Here is a 25,831-nt window from a genome sequence, read left to right on the forward strand (position 1 = left end):
TATAATTGTATGAGGTATAGCAACGTGAGTGAGTGCGCCGTCCGTCCGTCCGTCCGTCCGTTGGAAGGTCTTTAAAATACTATCTTTAGGTTGAAGGAGTGTGTAAATAGATTTTATTTTCTTAAAAATGTTAAACTCAACCATCTTTTTTCCAAAAGAATATGGAAAAAAGATAATCCTCCAACCATTGACACTGCATATTGAGATTAGTGAGCAGTTTACAAAGCCTTTCTTGGTCTACCCAGTAGACATTTTGTACTTTACCCTAATGGGCCACTTTCCTTTTTATTAGTATGCCAAAGTGTACGGAGTGAAATCATTGCAACCGTGTGAATAGTGATTGCTTCGTCTACCAAATAAGACAGCTTCAGACATAAACATTATATTTGAGTTTGTGGCAGTTTAGATTTTGATGATACATGTACTCTAAAAATCTGACACCTATAAGAGTAAGTTTTAGATAAAGAGGCCAAGGTTGTCTTTCATTAATGAGGGTTCCAGCATAGAAGTTCCTCGCTTTTATAAGGCTACATGCAGAGCCACATCTTGAAATATTAAGAAAGACAATGCAAAATGCACATTTGCTTACTTCGATCTTTTTTAGGATCACTTCTCCTTGGCTGTGTTAGCTCCAGGCTCAGTTTCTGCAGTACACACCAAATGAATGATAGACAGGTACTAGTTCTTGTTCTTGTTTTCATTGTCATCAGTTTCTGACCTAACTACCAAACCAGTTATGGTGGATTCCTCAGAAGTAAATCAGAGGTGCCATAAAGCCTTTACCAGCCCCACCTTCTTAGGACTTGCAAAGTAAAATTTTATAAAGGTAAATTCACTTTCAAAGATAGGGGCATTTTTGACATCCAGAATATTAGCTTCAAAGGCGTGGCTCATACAGTGCACAACAACCCTTGTCTAAATTTGACCTGTGCACAATTGGAATGAACCAATGTTCGCTGCTGAATCACTTAAATATGCAATACTCCCACACTGTCAGGATGCTCAAGGCTAGATTTTGTTTTATGAATCTGAATAAGGGATGTACATTAAACTATAATGACCAAATGACTAATGAGAAAATATCTTTTGACAACTTTGACTATTTTTGACTAATTTATGATTTTTTAAACTTTATATATAGTCTACAAAATTAGTGCACTTTCTAAGAGTTATATTTGTTCTTGCTTTGATCTTAAACTGAATAAGAGATTGCTAGCTCCTCACTATATTAGACAAACTTATACTTCCTCTTTAGCTGGAGAAAACTGTGTTGTGTTATATGCGATGATGTGCCACACCATCTGGACCCCATTTTTCAAAATTCTAGATCCACCCATATCTGGCCTGTCTTCTTATTTGACTACCCTTTTCAGGGCCAGTTTTCCCCCTCAGTACCAGAATATAATTGAACTGTTTTCCTTAACTTTTACATTACTGTTTATTTTCTTCCTTCAGGGCTTATTTTCCACCTCCAGGGCTGTAGCCCAGATTTATCACTGGCTTTAATTATTCCAAGTTGTGATGAACTGGATTCAAATACCCTTTTCCCTCAAACATTGTAGACAGGCAGGAAGGGCTTGTGGTGCTTTACTTTTTCTCACAGTAGCCAAGAATCTTGTAGGGAGGATTCTGGGACCCGTGTGACATTCTCCTTTACCCACCATGTTGCTGCTGGGAAAGGAAGGACTGGAGGAGCTGAACAGGGTAAAGCAGGCAGAACAGCTCTAGGAACTGCTCAGGCAGGGACCTCCTGATGCTGCGTATGTCACTAGAGACTTACTTTTGACTGGGTGTTATTTCCCCTGTGCTCACTAGCTGTTGGCTCCTACTCTGTCCTTTCTTTTTCTTTATATCATTATCACCTCACCTTACATATTACTTATTCCTTCTTCTTTTTCCTTTAGGGACCCATCTCATTCTCTTGTGTTTATTTTGCTTTTCACCTCCCAGCTAATCACACACGAAATAAAACCTCCAGGAACTAGCTGATGTACCACCATCATACTGTTCACTTTGCTTCTGTGCTATGCTACTTTTCCTGACATTCTTTCTGTCTGGTCTTCTGCTGTAAGCTAGGGGGCTCAACCTCTGGTCTGTGGGTTGAATCCAGCCCATGGAATGTTGGAATCCAGCCTGTGGGGCTCCCCATGGTTTGAGAAATTTGATGGTGGGGAAGCAGTGGCAGTATTACTACCCCTCCCTGCTGCCAAAATTTCAAGCCCTGCAGGGTGGGTCGGAGCTGGGCCACCACCCTCCTCCCACACAACCAGATAAGAGCCAGGCCATGCCCCTTTCATCCACCTGGTCAGGGCCAGCCCATGCCCCCATACCTCTGCATGGCCAAGTTGGGGCCAGGCCATGCCCCCTTCATCCACAGGGTTGGACTGAGGATGGGCCACACCACCTCCCCTCATGAGGCTGGGTCTGAACTGGGTCACAGCCTCTTCTCCCTGCAGAGCCAGGTTGGAGCTGGACTAAACCCCCTTCTACTGTGCTGCTGGGCTGTCTCCCTCCCCACTCTGCATGGTTGGATGGGGCCCCACCAGATCAGGCACTGCTCATCCTTCCCACCAGCCAAAAAGGTTGAGCCCCACTGCTGTATGCTTTTTGGTGTGGGGACTGTCCTCTGGTCTACTTAGACAGGGTACAATGGGACCTGACTCTCATGGTCCCATATTACTGTACTAAGCAAGTGTATACTATAAGCATGATTAATAATCATGCATCCACCTTTTTTCATTTGAGTTCTTCACTGACCTTCACAAATCCTACAGCTGGTTTTATTCCCTTGGCTGTCCCAGATGCCAAGTCTACTGTATCAAGAATGAAGATTTAATATTAGCTGTCCAGTACAGAACTGATATAAAGAGACTTTTGGCTACACACTTTCAGTAGATCTGTTGGCAAATGAATAAACACTGACAACATTTCTACTTGTCTTGTGTTTCTGGGCAGACTGATTTTTCTCAGTCTGCTAAACATGCCTGAATGATCTACCAGTGTGTTTTCATGAAGGAAGCTTAACGGAGCTGTAAGTAAGAGAACAGGTTTGATATTTTCCAACAGCATGCCTGCCTAAAGCTAGGCAGTGCAGGCAGTCTCGTCTGTCCTTACCAAATGTGAATTACATCAAGGAAAACGGTAGAAAACTTGGTTAAACATAGTGTTTAGTACAGTTGTGGCTTCAATTTTGACAGACCCATAATGATATATGTGAATACATGTGAAAAACAGTTCTAAAATAGCCCTCAGAATGAGAAACCAAGATAGTCTTGTAGCTTAGACTTCTATGGCACCATTGACTCAGCCCTGTAATGTCTAGGCATTACAGCACTTTTGGTCCTCTATCAAAGCAACTTATAGCTTGGACAATATTTAAAACCAAAATGGGGTTCTTTACAATTGTACAATTATGACAAGAGTGTGTTTGCTACCCACTAGTCAGAACATATTGAGGATGGTTTTTCGGTAGTGCAGTGTGTTTTTTACAGTTAACATTTTGCCAGAGGGACATTATGGATGGCACTCAGTTCTCTGAATTGCTGTTGAATTCCATAGGACTGATATCTCGCTCCCAACTGAAAGCAGTTGGTGTTTTACCATTGATTTTTTTAGTGGACCAGGGTCATGGAGCTAAAGGAGCTCGGTGTTTGCATTTTGTTTGAATCAAAAGTCAAAACAGTGGTATAAAAAAGATGCCCCCAACATTATTTATATCCCTTGCTTCCCTGCCACCCTCCATAATTATAAAATGAGCAGGAAAAGGACCATCTTGTTCTGTGTTTTGCATTGTTCATAGCATAATGGGGCTCCACAGACCATTACAATACCATATTTACTTAAATCTAAGATGACCCTGAATTTAAGTTGCCCCTTGAATAATTAGATTTTATATATGGAAAATGGAAAATTACAACCAATTTATACAAGTATACAATCTAAGTATCAAAGGGTTGTCTTGAATTCCTCCTCTTGCCCACTACAGCAGGGAAAGCAGTGACTGGTGGGGGGTCAGGTGGAAGTGCAGCCCCTGCTGGCTGTGCAGTAGTGTCAGCACTGCTGATTGGCTTGGCAGGGGATGGAGTTTCCTTGTGCTCTGTGCCCATGAAGGCATTCAGCCTGAGCTGTAGCAGAGCTGTGCCTGACAGCAAAGGGGAGGGAAAGGGAACAAAGGGGGAGGGCAGAAGCTGCAGAGTCAAAGGTGAGAAGGGGGCAGGTAGCTGCTGTGGGTTGGCTCTGGCCTTGACCTGGGCTCAGGGCCAGAATCGGAGATACAGCAGCTGCCCACTCCCCCCACCCCCTTTGTATGTGAATCTAAGACCAGGCAGACAAGGTTCTTTGTCTGAATCTGATATCTTTTATTAAACCAACTTAAATAGTTGGAAAAAATTATTTAGCAAGCTTTCGGTTTTAAAATCCCTTCGTCAGATTGAGGAAGTCTCTGCAGTTAGTGTGTGCTCCTCCTGAATGGACTAAATAGTAAGGAAGCCAGAAGCTGGTATGCATGCAAGACAGGCAGTCAGTGAAGGTGTAAATTGAGGAGTCGGTGGGTGAGAGACAGGCTGGGTGTGTGGGGGGAGAAGGGAGATGAATGGATCAGTTAAATAGTGGAGAGGTACCTGGGGAGTCGGATGTCAGGCAGGTTATAATGTGCCATAAATCCAATGTCTGTATTTAGTCCACTAGCCAATTGCCCATCAGGAATGATGGGGGTGGGGAGTGGGTGGGGATGAAGCCCCATGCCTTCCTTATCTGGGCCCATTCCCCCTTTCCCTCCTGCTGCTTGGGGTCTGGGCCTTCTCCCCACCCCCCCAGCTGCAGTAGCGGGGGCAGGGGAGGAGCAGGCTCGGGGCCGATGTGGGTGGGGGGGAGAAGTGGGACTGGACCCGAGTCGGGGAGGAGGCCTGCTACTCCCCTCCCCCAGTTGCTGCCACACTGGGCCGGGCCCGCTGCTCCCGCCCCACCGCTGCGGCAGGTTGGCTTCTCCCTCGACTGGGGCTCTCAGTCAGCACTGGCCAGGAAAAGTGGCATGCAGCTGAAGCTGGCTTCCCATATGCTGCTGGGGATGGGAGGAACCCAGCTGGGTCTACACCAGCCAGCAGAAGCGGCGGCGGAGCCGTGTGCCTCTCAGGACGGGACGAGCCTGGCCAGAGTGGCAGGGGCTCAGCTGCATTTCCCCCTGCCTGCACCGGTCAGTCCTGAGCGGCACATGGCTCCGCCGCTGCTTCTGCTGTATTTGGGAAGCTGGCTTCAGCTGCATGCTGCTTTTCCTGCCCGGTGCTGACCCGGCTAGGCCCATCCCATCCAGGGCAGCATGTGGCTGAAGCTGGCTTTCCACGTGCTGCTGGGGATGCCCAGCTGGGTCGGCACTGGCCAGCAGCAGTGGCAGTGAAGCCTCCTGCCTTTTGGGACCAGCTGGCACAGGTAGGGGGAAAGTGCAGCAGCACATGGGGAAGCCACGCTTGATAGGGAATGGGATGGGCTGGCTGGGCTGCACCACGGAGGGAAAGCTGTGGCTGAGCCCCCTGCAGCTGTGCTGTATGCTCCTTTAAGATTGAACAATATGCTCAAGAGTATAGCATGAACGATCTGGGCTCCAACGTAAATTTGGAGCAGGTAAAAATCTTTGTAAAAATACTGTCCAGTGTTTGGATTGTGTTTGTTTCTGTTTCTCTTTGTGCAGGATTGGGGGTTCAGCTTGTTACTACTTGTTAGTAACACATCTTTAACAAGTTATTAATTCAATAAAAGTAAATCTTCTTGAAGATTATTCTCAAAAATGCCCATATTTTGTTGCTTTGATTAGTTTCCACTCTGGCTGATATCTTTTCCACATTTCATCTGTTGACTTGCATTATGCTTCTTTCATTCATTGAGAAGTGAGTAGAAGCAAAAGTGTTTTATTTTAGTCAAGTGTTTGGTATTATTTCATTCTTCCTTTTTGTATTGTTTTTATTTTGGATTTTAAACCACATTTCCAGACCCATTTCATTGTCAGTTCCTCCAACTTCATTGGTGTCAAAGGTCACGCGACATCACTTCCTGATGTGATACCGCTTCCTGTGAGGTCTTTGAATATGGCTCGCCGGCCCACTGGGTGATGAAAAGCTCATGATTTGGCCCCACATTCAAAAAGGCTGGACACCCCTGGTCTATGCAGTATTTTTTTGGAACACTTTAATAAAAAATAGGGGAGGACGGAGAAGCAACAAAAAATTTTCAGAACTGCAGAGCAATATAGATAAAGAGTATGTGTGTGATTATTAGTGTCGGCCCGAAACCATAAACCTTGGATTTCAGAGTTTGGGATGTTTTGAGATCCTAGTTTTTATTTATATAGTCTGTTTGTCAAGGTATTTATGCTGTGCTAATCTCTTTGTGGATCCAAGTGGTAAATCTTAGTCCCAGCCCTATTTTTAATACATGAAACTAATTGTTATGCAGAGTACAGGGAAATATGTAAGGAAGCCAGAGAATGTGCTGTCTGGCTGGAAAATTGTTGCATATTTTAGAGACCAGGAGTAGAAAATTGAGCAAATATTTCCTGGTTTTATATACATATATAATTTGATAGTATTTTATAAATATTACCATACTCTGAGTACTAAAATGTTGTCTTTGAATATAGCATTTTTTACTCTGAGAATCTCAAAACACCATGCATCTTTTCAGCCAGACTCTTCTCACATAAAGGGACACAGTTCAGTGAAGATCCTTCCATTTTCATCAGTGAAAGTATTTGTTCCCATATTACAAATTCTGTTTTAGCTACCATAGCCAAAATTTTGTGGTGAAACTCATGGAATGAATAAAGACTCTGTAGAATTTTAGGCTGGTTTTCTTGTGTTCTTGAAAATTTGTGCAAGAATTGTTTGGATGTCAGTAAGTGATCCTGGGAAATACAGGAAAAAGTAGGACGTGTCTTGAGAATAAATGCCAATGTTTATTTCAGCTTTGTTATTCATGCCTCATTTTTCCTTCTTTGATTATTTGTGAATGTTTGGGTAAATTTTTATTCATAAGAATATTTGCACAAAGCAGCCACATCTTAAGTAATTGCATAATAATATTCTCATGTTGGTATTTAGAATCAATTTGAAAAGGGTTATTTTTATTCACAAAAGTCAGAAATGTCTCACTAGTATGTACATTGGTATAAAACTGAGACCGTTAGCAGAGGGAGATGTTGTGTGCTTGAAATTATTGTGATCCAGTTGTGGTGCAAATACATTGTCATGTGACCAACGTGACTGGACATAGGACAAAAATGGGAAATCAGTCACTGACAACTCATACAAGTTGATTCAAGTCTCCTACTTTTTAAAATGATATTGCATTGCAAAACTTGGGGGTTTTCAGAAAAGGGTAACAAGATGGTTCAAGGACCTAAAATGTGTTACATATGAATAGGGACCTACTGAAATCATGATTTTGTGACTTTTCATGGAAACCATGATTTTTGGGCAGGCCCTGCAAGATAGCTCAGGCTCCATGAAAAAGCATGGGGTCTGCACTTTTGGAGGGCTCCCTGGAACCCCCCCAAAAAAAACCAAACAAACAAACCTATAAAAATTTTCAAAAATAAAATGCTGGCTCCCTCTGTGGAGCAAGTAGTACTTGTGGCTGCTGCAACCTGGCTGTACAGCCCGCTGAGGGGGAAGGGAGCTGCCTGCACAGGAAGATGGCTGCTGCCTCCACCCCTCGTCACTGATTGGCTGTGAGGGCTCTGTGTCATATGGCCTGGCCCCTCATCAACTGGTGCCGTGGGGGTGGGGCTGCATGATGGACTTCTCTCTCAGCCAATTAGTGGCGAGGAGTGGGCCACATGACAAACAGCCCTCATAGCCAGTCAGGAGTGAGGGGCAGGGGTGTATGACAGATAGCCCTTGTGGCCAACCAGTAATGAGGGGCAGGTCCATTGGGGCCCCTGGGTCAGAGGCATGGGAGGTGTAGCAAGCCATCTGATTCAAAACGGGCTCAAATCAGTCCTTGAACCTTTGAATTAACCCCCAGGTCCAGATTACCTGGTCCATGCTGCAGTCTCTCTCTGGGCTTCACAACACAGACAGTAATGTCCTGGGTTCTTCTGCACAACAGAAAACAAACGGTCCAAACCAAGTTTAAGCCGCTGGGGTGAACCACACCACAGAGCACAGCATAAAGTGCCAGCAGTCTACCATGAACACCCAGCAGCCTGGGTTAGTTCTCACCCTATACTTTCTTTTCCTCCTTGTGGGCAGTTCCCCCTCCAGGTCCTCTCTCTCACTTCTTCTTTTTCCTGTTTGCTTTTATTTCTGGGTCAGCTAGTCAACTTCTCATTTACTAATTGGCTGAGCCAGCTGCAGCCCCCTTAGGCAGGCAGCCTGCTAGCCAGCTGGCTAATTGCTCGAGTTAGAGGAGGGCTTACCAAGCTCTGCCTGCAAAAATGGCTTCCAACCCCACGATCTGCTTGTGAAATTGGCCAGCAGCTGTCTTGACTTCAGTAGACCCCTATATATGAAGAGAGGCTGAAAAGATTGGGGTAATTAGTCTTGGACAGAAGATGAATAAGGTGGGGGATGTGGGTAAGTTTTTATATAAAGTAGTGAATGACATAGAAATGGTAAATCAGGAGATTTTCCTTGTCTCATAACATCCACCTCCTTTCCTGTTGCATGTTCAGTTAATTAAAACATGACACATTAAAAATTGATAAGAAAAAATCATCAGCTAGTAGTTAGATTGCCACAGGAATCCAGTAATAACTTAAAAAAAAGTGAATGGGCACTTATGGATATTAAGAAAATACAGAGTTATTATTTAATGATAACTTTTGGAAGGGATAATTAACCTCTGGCTACGGACCTCTAGCTATTGGTGATCAGGAGGAGACAGTAGAGTGGACTCTGTCCACTATAGAGTTCTTGCATCCTGTTCTGAATCGCATGGTATTAGTCACTGTCAGAGACATAATACTGGACTAGGGCACATTGAAGTGGCATTCAGTAGGGTAAAAAACTGTTCCTGATAGATCTAGGTATCATTGCATCTACATGTGAAATTAAAGTTGCAGTTCACACTGGAGTTTATTGCTCCTGGGTGCATCATTTATACTTGTGTCTAGGACTGCAGCACATTGAGTCTGGGTGTGCATCCCCAGCTGGCAGAGGGCCCTGGGGGTCATCCTGCCATCCCAGGGCTACTCTGACCTGACTCAATATACTGTGGAGGGGCTGGCTGGGGCATGAGGGTGCTTCAAAGTGGGGCTAGTCAACAGGCAGCCCCCACACTGAAGCACCCTCGTGCCCCAGCCACCCCTGTTAGCATCTACACGTGGAGTGCTGTGGAGTAAATAAATCCACCATAGAATAATACTTGTTTCTTGCAGTACTATCCTACGATGGAGTTAATTAGTTTACTCTGTCTTAATAGCACCACATGTATAGATGGTGATGTTTTACTGCAGAGCTAATTTGTCAACTCTGCAGTAAACATCCTGTTTACTACACATCCTATATAGATGTGCCCACACATACCATGAAAAACCCCCTAAAATCAGAATTTATTAAGCCACTGCCATTGTCAGGAGGAATTGGGGTTCATGTATTGGTCTGAGTTTATCTCCTAACACAGAGGTGTCAAAAATCGGGTCTGCAGAGCCCCTTTATCTGGCTCCATGGGTCTCCTAGGTGACCCATGTGGTGTGTGCCACACTGATCCTGCATGTGGGGTCTGGGATGCACACTGCATTGCGTGCAGCATTCATCATGGACTTGCTGGGGTGGGCACCACCTGCAGCCTGCTTTCTGGATCAGCTGTAAGTGGACACCGCATGTGGCGTGCGATCTGCGTTGGCTGGAATGGGTGCCATGTGAAGCGCGGGTTGTGGAGCTGCTGTTGTGAGCACTGGATCCAGCATGCCAGGGGTGGCGTCCTGAAAGGGCCCTTGGTTTGAGCCAGTGCCGCTCACCCAGTCCACAGGGCCAGATGAGTTTGACACCACTGTCCTAACACTAAGTTTAATAGGTCACTACATTCCAGTGATCTGTAACTGTTGCAAGTCAATGTTTGAAAGACCCTGACACTCGCAACACTGCTGATGCGAGCTGTTCTGACCTTTTCCTAAATTCATAGATTGTAGAGTTGGAAGGGACCCCAAAGGATCATCGTGACAGACCCCCCCACCCCAGGTAGGAAAAGGACCGAGGTCAGACGACCCAGCCAGGTGCCTATCTAGCCTCCTCTTGAAGACCTCCAGTTAGGTGATAGTACCACCACTCTTGGCAGCCTGTTCCAGATTCTGGCCACTCTTACTATGAAAAATTTCTTCCTAATGTCTAACCTGAATCTATTCTCCACTAATCTGTAATCATTGTTCCTAGTTACTCCTAGGGGTGCCCTGGTAAATCATGCATCTCCAGCTCTCTGTTGTCTTCCCTTGATAAACATAGCCTGCTACAAGGTCTCCCCTCAGATGTCTCTTGTGAAGGCTGAAGAGATCCAGATCCCTCAACCTCCCCTCGTAGGGTTTTGCATGGAGGCCACTAATCATACAAGTGTCCCTCCTCTGGACCCTCTCCAGATTCTCCGCATCCCTCTTCGAGTGCAGCGTCCAGAACTGGACACAATACTTCAACTGTGGCCTCACCGGTGCCGCATAGAAGCCTCACCTCCCTCGATCTGTTGGTCATGCATTTGCTAATGCATGTTAAGGTGTGATTGGCTTTGTTGATAGCTTTGTTACACCGCTGGCTCATGTTCATCTTGGAGTTAACTATGACTCCGAGATTCCTTTCAGCCGCTGAGCTGCTGAGGAGGTCGTACCCCAAGCAGTAGGTATGCTGGGGATTCCTCCTCCCTAGGTGGAGTACCTTGCATATGTCTTGGTTGAATTGCACCCTGTTTCATTCTGCCCGTTGATCCAACTGTCCAGATCAGCCCGTATCTGCTCCCTGCCCTCTGGTGTGTGAACTTTGCCCCATAACTTGGTACCATCTGCGAACTTGAACAGGGTGCTCTCCACACACTCATCCAAATTGTTGAAGGTATTAAATGTCCATCTTTCTTTCATTGCTCTACAATGGTCTTTAATTGTGTACTTCCTTTCACTGTGAGGCCAGGCTTGTTCCTGGCATTTGAGATGTTTTTGTCTCTGGGATGACATAATCTGCATCACCTTTGCCAAGCAGCAAAACTCTCTTTCATACAGACTACCAATCAGATTCAATCTACCTGTTCCCACACTCTTAAGCCTCCTAACCAACATGTGTAATCTTCCTTTTCTTGTTTCCTTTTGACAAGCTTGCTTGCATTTAACTGAGTAGGCTTCTGTTTCTGTTTCTTCTCTCTACCTTGTTACAGAGTGAAAATGTTCTTTAATTGCTGGACTCGGGGAGTGTCAGATTCCCCTGCTCACTTTAGGTGTTACAAATTGCAGTTTGATTCTGGCTACAGTTCATATTATGTTGTAGGCAAATGTCTTCCATCATCATTTTCATCACCTATTTGTTTGTTTGCCTAAGGCACAGGTTCTAACATGCAGCTTAGATTTGAACATACAGCTCAAAACATGTCTTGAGATAAATTTGGAACCTAAGCCCTTGCCTTGAAAAAGATGTTTGTAATTCATTTCTATTAAGTTACTGCCTTGCCAGTATTTATTTTATTTTACTTTAAAGCACTCCTCCTTGGAGCTCCAGAGAGAGCCATTTGGACACCAACTGACTGTTTTTTCAGGCCTGACAACTACCTGGATTTGCATCTAATACTAATGTCTATCAAAGTAATTTAAAGTCAGTTGTGAAATGCTTATATACATATCATTCTAACCTGCCCCCACCCTATACTACACCCTATAAGCACAGATATGTTCTTAAAGAAGTTAATGATGAATTGAAAAATAAATACTACTACGATTGGCCAAAGAAGATGCACAATGAACAATAAGGTCTTCTTTCAGAGGGGATCATTTCTTTACTCAAAGCGTTATCTTTCCTTTATCAAATCTGTATTCCATGCATTTAAACATTTGCAGCATTGTGGTGTAATTCTGGGAACGAATCGCAATCATCCAGTTTGGTATGGTTTAAGAATAAACCTGGCTATTTACTTTGTGCACAAATCCCTTTACAAACATCCTAGAGGATGTGTGTCCAGTAGATTAGGCCTTGTATATTATAGCTAATTTTTTTGCATAATTGAAATTTGTTTTAAAATGTGTGTGTTAAGTGTGTGTTCCATGTTTGCTTTGGCTCCTAAGAGATAGCAAAAATATATGCCTGTATATCTGCACTGACATTTATGTATGTGAAGTAAAGCTTCACGTAGCAACACTCATCTACTTGAGGATATGATGTTTTCCTGATTTTAAAATGAAACAAAACTGCATGCACTCTTGTCACTTTGTATTTGTGGGGTTTCTAACTCATTTGCTGAGTTTGTGACCAAACTGGTGAAAAATTCAGTCTTTATTTATTGTAGCATATCTTCCTCCTTCTGAAATAGAAATATTGGTTGCGTTTGGTTTTTGAGTTAAACTTACAGGATGCAGGCACACACATGCATTTACTGCACAGTAACTGAAATTACTGTGCAGTACAGCACATGTGCATGCCTGTACCGCACAGTAAATATGGTGACTTAGTCTGACTTAGGCCTGAATTAAGCCTGAAACCTAATACCTGCATCATGCAGGTATTAGGTTTACATCTGATTAGTTACTGTGTAGTAAAGCGCCTTACTGTGCAGTAACACTGTGCGTGTGGACTGACTTTGGACTTACTTTAGTCCTGAGTCAGTCCACACACAGCATTAATTCACTTTAATGGCTGCATGTGTAGATGCTGGCCTGTTCCTGCTTACGGTGCAGTAATTTACTGCACAATAAATTTAAGCCGGTTTAGACACACTCACAGGGTAATAATCTTTTGATCAGTTGCTACTCCTGTCCCAGAAATTGACCTCCCTGTACGAGAAACATAAAATAGAATAAAAATTTTGTGAGAACTTGTGTATCATGTTTTTGTCTTTTGTTTTGCTTTTTTTAAATGTCACAATGAACATGGGAACACGCCATTTTCCTGTCTTACCAGTATTTATACTGTGTTTTACAGTGATGTTACCTACAGTCTCCAACTGTCTAATTTCTCAAAAGTTTTCTCACCCCAGGCCTGCTTTAGTTTCATAGCAGATGTTGGAGACACGGTGAACAGATTTTTTTGGTTTTTACTTGGGCTATGAGGGTCAGTTACATTGCTTTCTCTTGCTTCACTAGAATTTTTGTCTTAAAAAAAAAATCCCATTTCTGGTACCAGTGGTGGAGAATTTGTTTCATGGTAGTAAAGGTGGGAGCTTTAGTACAGACCAGCTGCCGGATTCACATCACCAAACCATCCTACCACATTTAATCAAGCTAGATAGGTGGTTAACATACTGCTGTCTACCCAGGCCTTGTCTGTTGCAGTTCTCACATTCGTTGCTACTAGCAGAGCTGTATAGATGGTGGGGAGAAAGCAGAGTGTAAGAGCAAGGTGATTCTACTACTTATCAGAGTGGTAACTGGCATTTTGGCTGTCTTAATTTTTTTTTCTCTCTCTCTCTCTGTGGTAGTGGCCTGACCACACTGTAATTTGGGCCCAATGATGCAGCTGTGCAGGACACCTTTCAGTTTCCATTAAAATACTGTTTTTCCTTGTGTATAGTATGCACCTTCCCCCCAAATTAGCCTCCCCTCTAAGTTTGGGTGCATGTATTAAGCAGGGAAGCTGATTTTCTGCCAGGGATGGAAGCACCCTGCTTTGATTTCCGCTCCACAGTGCAGCAGCTGTGGCAGTCGATTGACCTAATGGCTCCTTGTTCTAATGATTGTCTGGCCTTTCTTTTAACGTTACTGAAGTTGTACTAATCAAGCTAACCTTTCTTAAGGCACGTTTTCTGTCTGCTACAGGCTACTGGTCTCATTCCTCGTATTTCTCAGCCCGGAAGACTCCCTTTAGCTCTTTTCAAAATCATAGGTCCGCCCATAGAGATGAGTCTTCAGCAGCCATTAGGGTTTCAGCTTTTAGTTGCACAGGAAAGGGAAGGTGAGTCAGCTGAAGGGCTCTGTCCCTTCTCTGTATAGTCATAACTCTAGAAAAATCCTTTTTTCTTCATTCTGCCTTTCAAAAGCAATGTGTGAATTATTCCTGGGTATGCTGGTTGCAAGAAAATGTGGTAAATGGCAGTGAAAGGTAGCAGGTGCTTTGCAGTATAGTCTGTAGTATAGACAGCAGTATGTAATCAGCACTTTGCCAGAACAGTTGTTGCTCTTAGTCTTTCACTTACTCTTTCTGCCTTAGAGGCATCCAGGGGGAAGTCTGTATGTGAGCATTCATATTGTTCATTCATGAGGACCTTAATACTAGATTTCAGCATAACCATAGATTGTCATTGGATCTGGGAAATTTTGTAATGAAAGACTTGAAGCATTCAAGATTGTTTAGATCAAGAGTGCTAGACCATTGTCTGGGCAGGGGCAGCGCAGTGCACCTGGAGCCTGATCCTGCCCAGGTGAAGGCAGTACAGGGGCCCCGAGCCCAATCCCAGCCAGTGGTAGGGGGAGGGGAGCACCATGGGGCTCCCAGAACCCTATCTTGGCTGGCTGAAGTGGGGCAGGAGCATGGGTGGTGTGAGCTGGCCCTGTGCCTCTCATGTGGCTTGCAGGGCCACACCCAAGGGCACTACTGGTTTAGATTAATTTATGAGGAAAAAGGGATTTTCTTCTTTTCTATCTCAAATGTATGAACCGTTGACCCATATTAGGAAGGTTTACCAGTATATTATGTTAAGTATTGTATTGCTTTATCTGATTTGCTTATATTTTGCTAAAAACCTGAAGCTACCTCAAGGAAATTCTAATACTTTGATATAGCTCTTCCTTTCTAACATGCCCATATCAATACACTTGTTTCCTTCTCAAAAATATGTCAGCTGACCAAACTTTGGTAACAAAGGGCACATATATACGTGCCAGACGTCTGCTCTAATGCGTGCTACTTAGCATGTGTCAGAGCAGACTTAATTAATCAAGTCTGCTGGAGCATGCTAATTAGCATTCTTCAGCAGACTCCATATCGTGTATTCAGCATCCTGTACTTCAAAGTGGTGGTGGGGGCACTTTAACTAAAGCTCAACAAACAAGCTTTAGTTAAGCTCCCCTGCCGCCATTTTGAAGTGTGGGATGCTTTGGGCACTTCAATTAGAGTGGCTCTCGGACCTGCTCCAATTAAAATGTCCCTCTCTCCACCCCGGAGCATGTGTAAAGATGCCCTAAAGTAGTAAAATAAGTGCAGCAGTCCTTGAGCCATTGTTCAGAGATGATCCTTAGGGCTCAGATTCACATCTTGCTGATTTGTTACCATGGAAGCTTTGGTGTAAAACCGAGGTGCCAAACTCGTCTCTCCCTCCCCCACCTCCATATGCTAGATCCACAGCATGTGCTGCTGCATTTTGGGATCAATGCTGCACAAGATGCCACCAGCTGGTCCAGGACTATGCTGGCCCTGGTGCCTACTCCAGCACTGGTCCTGGACCAGCTGGAGCAGGTGCTGTATGCAGTGTGTTTTTCAGATTTTCAGGGGCTGAGGGGAGGGTATGGTCTGTGGTGCAGATGCCAGTGCTGCCAGAAAGGGCACCATATGCTGTACATGTCCCAGGCCCTGCCTGTGAAGCTGAGCCCTGTATGGGTCACCTTAAACCCCGGGCCAACATTGGAGGCTGGATGACGGGGCTCCATGGGCCATATTTTAACACCCTTAATGTAAAAGACAAGATGCTCCATTGGCTTTTTCAGTGTACTGTTTCAGTCCGCAGAGTGGGCAAACTAGAATAAGTTACCAAGCAGATGGGTTATGCCAAAAAGGAGATACTTTAAGGAAATTGTGGTTCAGAACCGTTTGCTTTTTCAGGGTCTTTGTGTTGTATTCACAGCAAAGATTATATGAATAACTTTTAACTTTATCTTTGGTTTGAATGTCAGCCGTGAAGTGCTGGAAAATATTTGACCTTGTTGAGAAACCAAGTTTTTTTTTTTTTTTCTCGGATTCTTTTTGTTTACCTTTATTGTATCTGTATTTATAGTAGCTGTGTTCTCTCACACAGACTAGCAGGCCAAAATGACCCAGCTCACGTCCAAATCAGATCAGTGCTAGGACCTGGCTACCTGCACTTCTCCCAGTTGCTGTTTTTCTCTGCTGCCGAGCTGTGGGGAGACAAGTGCGAAGAGCCCGGATGTGAGATGATACAGTGTGGTGTGGGTAAAACCCCTCTGCTGCCAAAGCTCCTGCACTGTAGGCTGCTGACTTCTGATCTAGAGTATCTCAGTTACTCACCTCTCCACTGTGCTGAAATGGAAAATACAGTATCTCTCTGACCTCTGTGACTGTGATTCAACAGAGTACTTAAGCACATGCTTAACTTGAAACCTGCTTTCTTCTTTAAATCACCTACTGAAATTAAACTGACTGTTCATCCCTTGGTTAGTGAATTTAGCATGTTAACTTTTCCAGTATCTGTCTGAGAATCCTCCTATAATATAGCCCTGCTTTTCAGCTATCCTGCTGAGAATTTAGCTACACACTGAATATGAAAAATAAATAAATAAGTAAAAATCTAACAAAACTCTCCTGTCATACAAGAACCTATTAAATTGTAAACTTCCTCTCTCTTATGTGAACAATGGCATTCCTTTTATCTATCCCCATTTTGTCACCTTGTTTCTATGGACATGGTCACAACAATGAGCAAAGTGTGTTCAGAAGATTCAGAAAAAGCTTAAAACAACACACAGATTGTTTCTTTTGGGTCTGTACCCCAATTTTTCTAACACTTGAAGCCGACATTTTCTGAAATCAGGTTCTTCCCTTCACATGTAAGAGGGATCTTGGTATGCTGCTTGGTTTCCCCCAGGAAGCTGTTTTTCACTGATGTAATGTTACCAAACACAGAAACTGTAGGCTGTTGGGAGCAGCTGTAAAGTGGATTCAGGCATTTGTCAGAACTGATGCTTTCTTTTCAGTTCAATTTTTTGGGCAAATTTTAGCCAGCAAATAGAGGTGCTGTTTTTCTTATGTAAACCATCCAAAGCTTCACATGTGCTGCCTGCTGGACATATCATTTGCAAAACAGGTGATCTGCACACATCAGTGGAGCTGTAAACAGAGCTTTCCAAGGTAGGAACCAGCACACTGGGGAAACTTCCTAGCATCTGTCTACACCTGGGTAATAGGTACCCCGAGAATAATACCAGGGGCCACAGCTACATTCATTCCCCTTCCCCTCTCCACCTCGCCACCTGTCTCTCACTTATTGACTACCTCAGTTCACATTTTAACTGACTAGCTTTCTTGCATACTTACTAGCTGCTTTACTACTTTACTACTCCAGCTAGGAAGAGCACAGACAAACTGCAGATGTTTCTTCTGCCTTATGAAGGGTATTTGTACCCCAAAGCTTGCAAAGAAGAATTTTTCCAACTATTTGAGTTGGTCTAATAAAAGATACAGTATCAGATTTACCCAAAGAACCTTGTCTGCTTAGGGGCCGGGAAGGAACTCTACTGTCTAGCTGGCCTTGTGATTGCATCTAAGTTTAGAGCATGCTGAAGGAAGTGAAATTCACTTGCAGAATGATTAATAGTGGAGTTGTTTGAAATCTTAACATTCCTGTAACACCAGTCTTTCCATTGTTTTTAGGGTTTAGCAGTGACTGTTTTTTGAGAAGCAAGAAAATGATGAGTGATGCAAGTGACATGCTGGCTGCAGCTTTGGAACAGATGGATGGCATCATTGCAGGTAAAGCCTTAGATAATTTGTTTAGCTGCTTCCATCTTCCTTTTGTGTCTGGAGTTCTAATTTAAACAGAAGATTAATAGAACTAGCCTTGATGACTTTCTGTCTAGCTAGTTATGAAACTTAAAAGTGAAAACAGTTTGGACAAGTGTTGCACGAACCCCTGCAAGCAGATCATGCCCAGTTTGTGGCTTTTCTCCTGTCATCAATAAACCGTCCACAAACATGGAGTATTACTGTTCAGCAGGTCCAACCATGTGTTGAAAGCCAAGGATGGGAATAGATAGGAATCTTTCAAATCAGGGTCCGAATGTGCTTAAAGAGTGAGCACCAAGGGGGCAGGAGGAGAAGCTTGTCTATTTATTTCATGTTTCACTCAACTCTACCGTTATTAATTATGAATGGACCTGAATAGCAGACTTCAAATCAGAGGCTGGATTTTGATTTCTTCAAAATTGAGGTCCAGAGTTTTGCTTTGGGTTTATCTTTAACATTAATGTTGTTATTTTGCCAAAGTATAAATAATTTATTTCTGAATGTTAACTGGGCAAAAAATGTACTACAGCAGAACCTGGATACTTTGCAGGGTTCCCCCTTGTGAAGATGAGGGTTTGTGAAGTATCAGGCTACAGAGCCACAGTAAACAGTGGCATGGGATAGCTGGGGTGTTTCGGCTGTTTGCTGTGGCTTTTATTTCAAATGATTAATTCTAGCTGCTCCAGGCAGTGCCCTTTGAAGTCAAAGCCACCGCAAAAAACTAAGAGGCACCTCCTTAATTTGGCACCATGATATGAATTAAGCTAGTTGCAAACCACTTGTTTACAACAGATCCTCTATCAGACCACCTTCATTGTGTTCGGTGAGTAGTAAAAGAATGAAACACTATAGGACAGGGAGACAAAGCAGGCAGAAGTCCTTTGTTTGATCCCATTGCAGCAGAGCCACGTAAGCAGCTATTCAGACTTAAGAGTATGGTGTACGAAGTCCACGGACAGTAATTTTCATTAAATACTAGTTCGGTGAAGTGCCTGCTTTGTCTGAACAACGGTTCTTCTCTGAAATGCTGTATTCCTAAAGACGTTTAGCGCACACAGGAGACCTATGCTTGCAGCAGGTACAGTGGACTCAAATGATCTAAAATAGATGCAGTCTGTCACTATAAAGAAGAAAAAAAAAAAGTAAGTAGATCTTTGCATATAGTTTAGATCAGGTGTTTCTTATTGTCATGGCGTGGGGTCCTGCGGGACGGCCGTGATCTCCCTAAGGCCCCCTTCCTGTGCCAAGTTGGCCCAAAGGGCACCCTCACTTCTTGCCCGCCACGTCTTTGATGGAGTATAAATATATGGAAGGCTGCTTTACGTCCTCTGGGACACGGTCTGTTGCAATATCTGACCCCGTGGACTCCCGGACCCCTTGTGGGTCCCACTCTACAATGGGTGCTTCAGGGGCACCCTAGCCTTATGGGCTATGCGTGGCTCCAACCACCCCTGTACCACGCCCCAAGCCTCACAGCTGGAGTAGACTTTCAGTCTAGGTTTACACACTCTCTGGCGCTTGGGCTCTCCACGGCCCTGTCTCACTCCGTGCCCCTTCTCTGGGGCTTCTCACAACCCGCACTGGGGCTTCTCATCAACACTGCCCCCTTCCCTGGGGCTTCTCAAGTGCTGCCCCTGCTCCTGGGGCTCACCATACCTGCACTGGGGCTTCTCACCAATGCCCCCTCTCTGGGGCTTCTCAACTGCCCCTTTTCTGGGGCTGGGGTCAGTGCACCCCTAATGCTGTGTCCTCACTGGCACTAGGGTCCCCATGCTAATGTGGGTCCCCTATGAGGCCTCCTCCAACCCCTAATAGCCTCACCCAAACCACCAGTAAGAAATAGCAAACAAAATGCAAGCCCCTTGGCTATAACATAAATGGACGCTGCCCAGCTATATCCCTGTTCAAGCCTAACGGGGGTACTTCATCCCGCAGCAGTGTCAGACGCTGCTCCTGCATTCAGGCTTTTCCTCTCTTTCCTGAGAGAGAGCTCCTTCCTCCTTGGCTGCTGGCAGGGAACTGCTAACCTGGCCTCAGCCCCTGGGCTTTATAAGGGAGCCAGGCCCTGCCCCTTCCGGCCAGCTGACCTGACCTCCTCTGGTTGCCCTGGCAACCTGCAGCTGGGCTCATCCCTCACTGCTAGGGCTCCTTCCCTAGCAGTTTTTTCCTTCTTAGGAGCAGTGTACCTAAGTGCTCTGCGACACTTATGAAGGGCCCATGCAGGCCTTTGCAGTAGTGGGTATAGTTATCACCAAGTTTAGGTCACAAAAGGCTGACTTGCATGTCTTTACAGATGTTTTCAATAATACTGCAGAGAAATTGGTAAATTATATCCCTATCAACTCTTAACAATTCTGTGAAGGATTTTTCTCTCTAATTCTTTCAAACAGAATGTACAGGTTGAACACTTCTACTTTTCAGAATGCCAAACAAAAGCAGGCTTAGGAAGAAATGCATATACTGAACATGTATGCAATATTGAAACAGGTTGATACTCTGTTATTAATATGTGTTGTTGTAGGTAAGAATTACAGTATTTAGGTCACATATCAGTAGGTTGCAATAACGGGGCAGAATGCTGATTCAGGTTAGTTTAACTAATTCACTGACAACCTGAATTTTCCCCCTTTTTTTACTTAGCTTTAATAGCCTTCAACTTAGAATGAACATATTTTATATTAGTGAAAACTTTTACTTATTAATACCCATGTCAATACCTTACTATCCTGTTTGCTTAGATATAGTTGACCCTTTTTTTTCTTTTCAATTTTAGGGGCAGTCAGTCTACATTTCCCTTCTTTCCCTGTTCTTGGTTCTTTTAAAAGCTTCCAAGGCTTTGCTTTGGTGTAGACTTTCTTTCCGAGAGAAAAATGTTGAATACAGTTCACGCTGAAAGCTGTCAGGGTCACTTAGGCTATGTAATCACCATAAAACAATACAAGGTACTGCAGAGGTTGAGCGTATTTCTTACAAAGTGTTCTCAGCCTTTGATATCCTTCAGGGGAGATGATCAGTTTTTGCCTAGAACTCCTGTATGCTCTATATTGGTATATGTATCTGTTACAAGGCTGTCAGATCAGCCTGCATATGTTTTGTTGAATTTACTGTGGGTTAAAATTGTAGAAAACATGCAAGTAAAAGGACACTTTTACACATGCTGTGTGTGTGGGGGGGAGGTGGTGCTTTAATTAAATTGAGAGCTGCTCTAATTAAACTGCCATAGCATCTTGTGTATTAGCATACCTGTGCTTCAAAATGGTGATGGGGATGCTTGAGCTAAAGCTCATTGAATGAGCTTTAGTTTAAGCACCGCAGCTGCCATTTTGTAGCGTGGGGATGCTGATGCACAAGATGCGGAGGCTGGCTGGAGCGCCGTAATTACCATGCTCCAGCAGATTCAATTAATCGAATCTGCTCTGATACCCTGTAATTACAGTGCATTGGAGCAGCCTCCATGCTTGTGTATGAGCATACAATGGATGTCCTAATGGTAAGTTTACACGTCAGCCAAAAACCTTCTATGGTTACTTTCTAATGTGAAAATAATCATACATCCAAAAACTCTTGAAATGTGGGGTTTTAAAGTTCAGGTTCAAGTCTTTGTTCTGCTGAAAACAAAAACTTGGCACTAAGAAACCACCTACGAGTTTAATCTCCCAGTTGCATTATAGCAGTTCAGATTGGTTCCTTTCTTGGTTTTCTTTTGTTGTTTATCTAATGTAATTGTTGTCCCTTTAACTTGCCTTACCCTAGGCTCCAAGGCTTTGGAGTTTTCCAATGGCATATTTGATTGTCAGTCTCCTACGTCCCCATTCATGGGGAGCCTGCGAGCACTGCACCTTGTGGAGGATTTGCGTGGCTTATTGGAGATGATGGAAGCAGATGAAAGAGAAGGGTTGCGATGTCAAGTCCCAGATTCAACAGCAGAAACACTGATTGAATGGCTTCAGAGTCAAATGGTACAGTATTATCTTGATGTTCTTATGATGCATCTTTTACTTATTCAGTGGGGCTGAGCTACCTTTCCCATGATGCTCTACTGGATGCTACAGACTTTCTTCTAGATCAGAAAAACTTTTTAGTAAATATGATTTTTTTTTTTTAATTTGAAAAAGGAAATATACATTAGGAAGCAGTTCTTATTCTTAATATAAATCTTTTAGATGAAAAAAATTAAAAGCAATTTTGATAGAAAATACTTGCCTGGCCCTAATTAGTGCTAATAATCTCTTAGGAAAACTCAGAATGGCAACATCTGTCATAGACTTTCTGAAATTGGTTTAGGATAAGAGGAAATAGATTGTTTAGTTTTTGTCATTTGAGATTTACATCAGGTGTACCTAGTAGTTGCCGTCCCCATACCTTGTGATTGCCATGGTTGAGAAGCTAGCATTATTCAGTAGAGGAGTTTCACTTGGGAAAATGCCAAGAAAATAATCGTTCAGTTTATATAAAAATATAATTTAGGACAATGTTTTTGAAGAGGCTTCAACCTGGTCACTAATTTTGCATACCTGATATCTTGCGTTCAAAATATAAAGGGGGACTTCAGAAGGATTCCCCTGGTTTATGGGAACAACTTGTGCTGGCCTTGTTTACAAGAAGGCAACAAGTCTCAGAGAAGCCTTGTTGACAGAAGGTAAAAAGTCTTTTTATGAAGAATTGTGCTTTCAACATTTCAGTCAATTTCTAATTATTAGAGTGCAGGATGACACTTAGTGATGGCGGCAGATTAGTTGAGAGGTTTTGGCCAGGGCCGGCCCACAATTTTTTGAGGTTCCCTGCAAGAAATAGTTTTGGGGCTCCCTGCCCCAAAGAAGCCAGTGGTTTGGGGGGGGGGGTGGTAATGGCAAGCGGCTGAAGAAGCTGTCGACGGCAGTGGGGGGAGGGTGGCAAGTGGCCGGACACAGGGGTCCCCTGTGGCCGCAGATTTCACAGCATAGGGCCGGCCCTGGTTTTGACGGCTTCCTCTGAAGCATCTGGTACAGGCCACTGTCAGACACAACTGGGTGAGGCTCTGTTCCCCTGGGCACCACCAGGGGTTGCTAGGAATAATGGCCACAAATTGTTAGAGAGAAGGTTCAGGCTGGACATCAGGAGGCATTACTTTACAGTTAGGACTGCCAGGCTCTGGAATGGACTCCTAAGGGAGGTGGTGCTCTCTCTTACCTTGGGGGTCTTCAAGAGGAGGCTGGATAGATGTTTGGCTGGGGTATTATGACCCCAGCACTCGTTCCTGCTTGGGGCAGGGGGTTGGACCTGATGATCTGTTCAGGTCCCTTCCGACCCTAACCACTATGAAACAGAGTAGCTGAACTTCAGGTCTGATCTAGCATGGCAGTTCCAGTGTACCTCAGACTATATCCACAACTCTACGTGCTACCGTCTATGGGTGCAAAAAATAGACACTGTTTTTGGATTTTTTTCCCTGAAGAATGTCAGGCTTTTCTTGATTGGATTTGCTTCTGTTTTGACTTCAGATGCCACCTAGTGGTGCATACATCTCTATGCCATCTCTCCATGGATGTCATGGAATAGTTTGGAATGACTGAACTTTTCTTTTACTGAAGGTTCCTAGAGGAGAGCTATGTTTTTGAGGTAGCTTTTGCTTTCATATACTTCTCAAGCTACCAGGCCCTGATCACAAAGCCCAAAGCAGTGCATAATGGTGGGAGAAGAACCATAGAAATGATGTGGGATTCAGTTCTTTGAAGTATATAATTTGGTGTATAACTAGCTTTTCTGAGGTCTGTTATGTACAATAACAAGCATATCTATTATGGGAGCTCAGTGTCAGCTTTGGAAATACGAGGTCAGCCCTGCTGGTGTCCTTCACACCTCTCAGTGCCTCCCACAGCCCTGCTGGTGCCCCTCACTGCCCCCACAACAGCCCCTCCACCCTACTCGTGCCTTTTGTCCCCCGGTCTTGCCCCGAGCTGTCAGGGCTATGGGGCCAGGGACCAACAGCAGGCAGTTGCAGCAGAAGCAGCATGGAGCTGGCTCCCCCACTGCTCTGCCTGCTTGGGTGGGGCCAGGGCTGGCTTCTGACTCCTCCCAGCCCAGGCCCCGCTTGACTTGATGGTATCTGTTGTAACTAGATACATAAACACGGGGCATGTTTACTTGCTCTCCATATGGTATGTTTGGGAAAAAAAAATGTTTTTGTTTTTTTTTTAAAAAGCAAAAAATTAAATTCTCTGCAGATAATGCATGGGCAACAGCAGGACAAGTATAGTCAAACAGGTCTGCCAGAATACATTATCCTTTCACTGGAAGGGCCATCTGTATAGGACAGGCGATAGTTCAGTCCACATTGCTCCATTCAGTCTTTAGTGTATCTTTATCATTAAAGAAGCCAGTGAGTGCTATTGGTGATGGCAGGTTTCTGCTGTAGACATACCCTCCTGCAAGGAACTGAAATGAAATCACTAACCCCATTTTACATAGAGTCCCCCCTCACAGGGTGGGCAGGCTAGCATTGACCCAACCTGTCTGCTTCAGTCAAGTAGGCTGGTATGCTCTAGCACCTCCCAGTTTCTGACTTGGGCCACTGCAGGCATGTGGTTCCTTCCAGCCCACAGAGCCCCTTCAAAACCCACGTAATAGCGGCTGCCTCTCTAAAAGCTTCCGGCGGCACCAGCTGCCGGCTGCAGAACCTCAGGCTGTTTCCTTGGGTTCTGCTTGGGAGGCAACCAACCCTGACCTCAGCCTGACCCAGCTAGCCTTGCCCCGCCTCTGGCTCAGGCCACATTTGCAGCTTGAGAGGGGTGGGGGAGCTGGGCTGGAACCTGTGGTGCCGGTGAGGGGCAACAGTGTCTGGGCCGGGTTCTGCTTTGCTGCACGGGACTGGAAAAGGCCCTGCCCTGCAGGTTGGCCCAGGAAAGTGACTGTTGGGCAGACTTTCCCCGTGCTGTGCCATGCTGTGTCGCTCGGACTGTGTGGGGTCGGGCTGTGCTGGCACTGGGGAGGGGAAGCAGCAGCTGGGCCACAGCTTTGGCCCAGTCAGCACCAGGGAGAAGTAGCGGCGAGCCGTGTGCTGCACGGGACAGGAGGAGCCAGCCGGAGCGGCAGGGGCTCAGCTGCATTTTCCCCCTACCCGCGCTGGTCAGTTCTGAGTGGCACATGGCTCCACTGCCACTTCTGCTGGCCGGTGCAGACCCAGCTGGGCTCGCCCCGTCCGACCAGCAGCACGTGGGAAGCCAGCTTCAGCCGCATGTTGCTCCAGGTGGGACGGACCCAGCCGGGTCTGCACTGTCCTGGAAATGTGTGAAGATAACTTGGTGTGAAGATAACTTTTAGGCTGCCTAGAGCAAGCCAGAATTACCAGACTCTCAGTTCTTCCTACTTAACCATCATAGATTGTCTCTTGAATAAGTTGTTTTCTAAATGTATGCTATTGTTATACACCATTTAAATACTTGCCGCAGTCTGTCCTAGAGGAGGCGGCATTTCTCTGACCAAAACATTTCCAACAGAATTGTACATTTTGTTATTTCTCCATTGCCTCCACCAGAGGCTCCATCATCGCTGCATGTTATCCCTCTCTAGTGAAGGACTCCTTACCCAATGCCAGGGCATCTGTGTACCCCACATTTCATTAGTCTCCCATTCTTGCCTGCCAATGGGTTTGTTGTAGCAGAGGCTTGTCCAGATTCCCCATGCTTCTCTCATATGAGGGGTCCTGTGTATGCCCTGTTCCCTTCTACCCCAACTTTTTTTTTATTTCTTTTCTTTCTGCTGTAATCAGTGATTAGAGCACTAATACAGGAGTTAGGAGGCCGGGGCTCAAGTCCCTGCTTTGGCCAGAACTTTGTAAGTGACCCCAGGTGGGTCATGGAGCTTCACTCTGCCATGTGAAGAGGGGTAGTGTTAAGACATATGCATTAAAGATTGTGCAGATATTCAGGTTATTGTAGTAATGGGCTCCATATTATTACCAGAGGCAGCTAGAACTTCAAATGGAAATAAACCAATTAGAGCAAACTAAACGG

The 25,831-nt window shown here is 44.6% G+C and overlaps 1 protein-coding gene across 10 annotated transcripts in view; it reads left to right on the forward strand.

Moving 5' to 3' along the window:
• The window catches only part of PPFIBP1 (PPFIA binding protein 1), a 185,667-nt gene that overhangs the window by 70,559 nt on the left and 89,277 nt on the right, over positions 1 to 25,831 (forward strand). For all 10 annotated transcript variants that reach the window (XM_014607328.3, XM_059726613.1, XM_059726615.1 and 7 more), the window contains 2 exons: positions 17,709 to 17,807; positions 21,594 to 21,799. In XM_014607328.3, the coding sequence (XP_014462814.1) occupies positions 17,744 to 17,807; positions 21,594 to 21,799 (270 nt within the window). In that variant the 5' untranslated portion in view covers positions 17,709 to 17,743. The remainder of the gene's footprint in view (positions 1 to 17,708; positions 17,808 to 21,593; positions 21,800 to 25,831) is intronic.

Source organism: Alligator mississippiensis, chromosome 4 (genome assembly GCF_030867095.1).
Source record: "Alligator mississippiensis isolate rAllMis1 chromosome 4, rAllMis1, whole genome shotgun sequence".
Classification (NCBI taxonomy): Eukaryota; Metazoa; Chordata; order Crocodylia; family Alligatoridae; genus Alligator; species Alligator mississippiensis.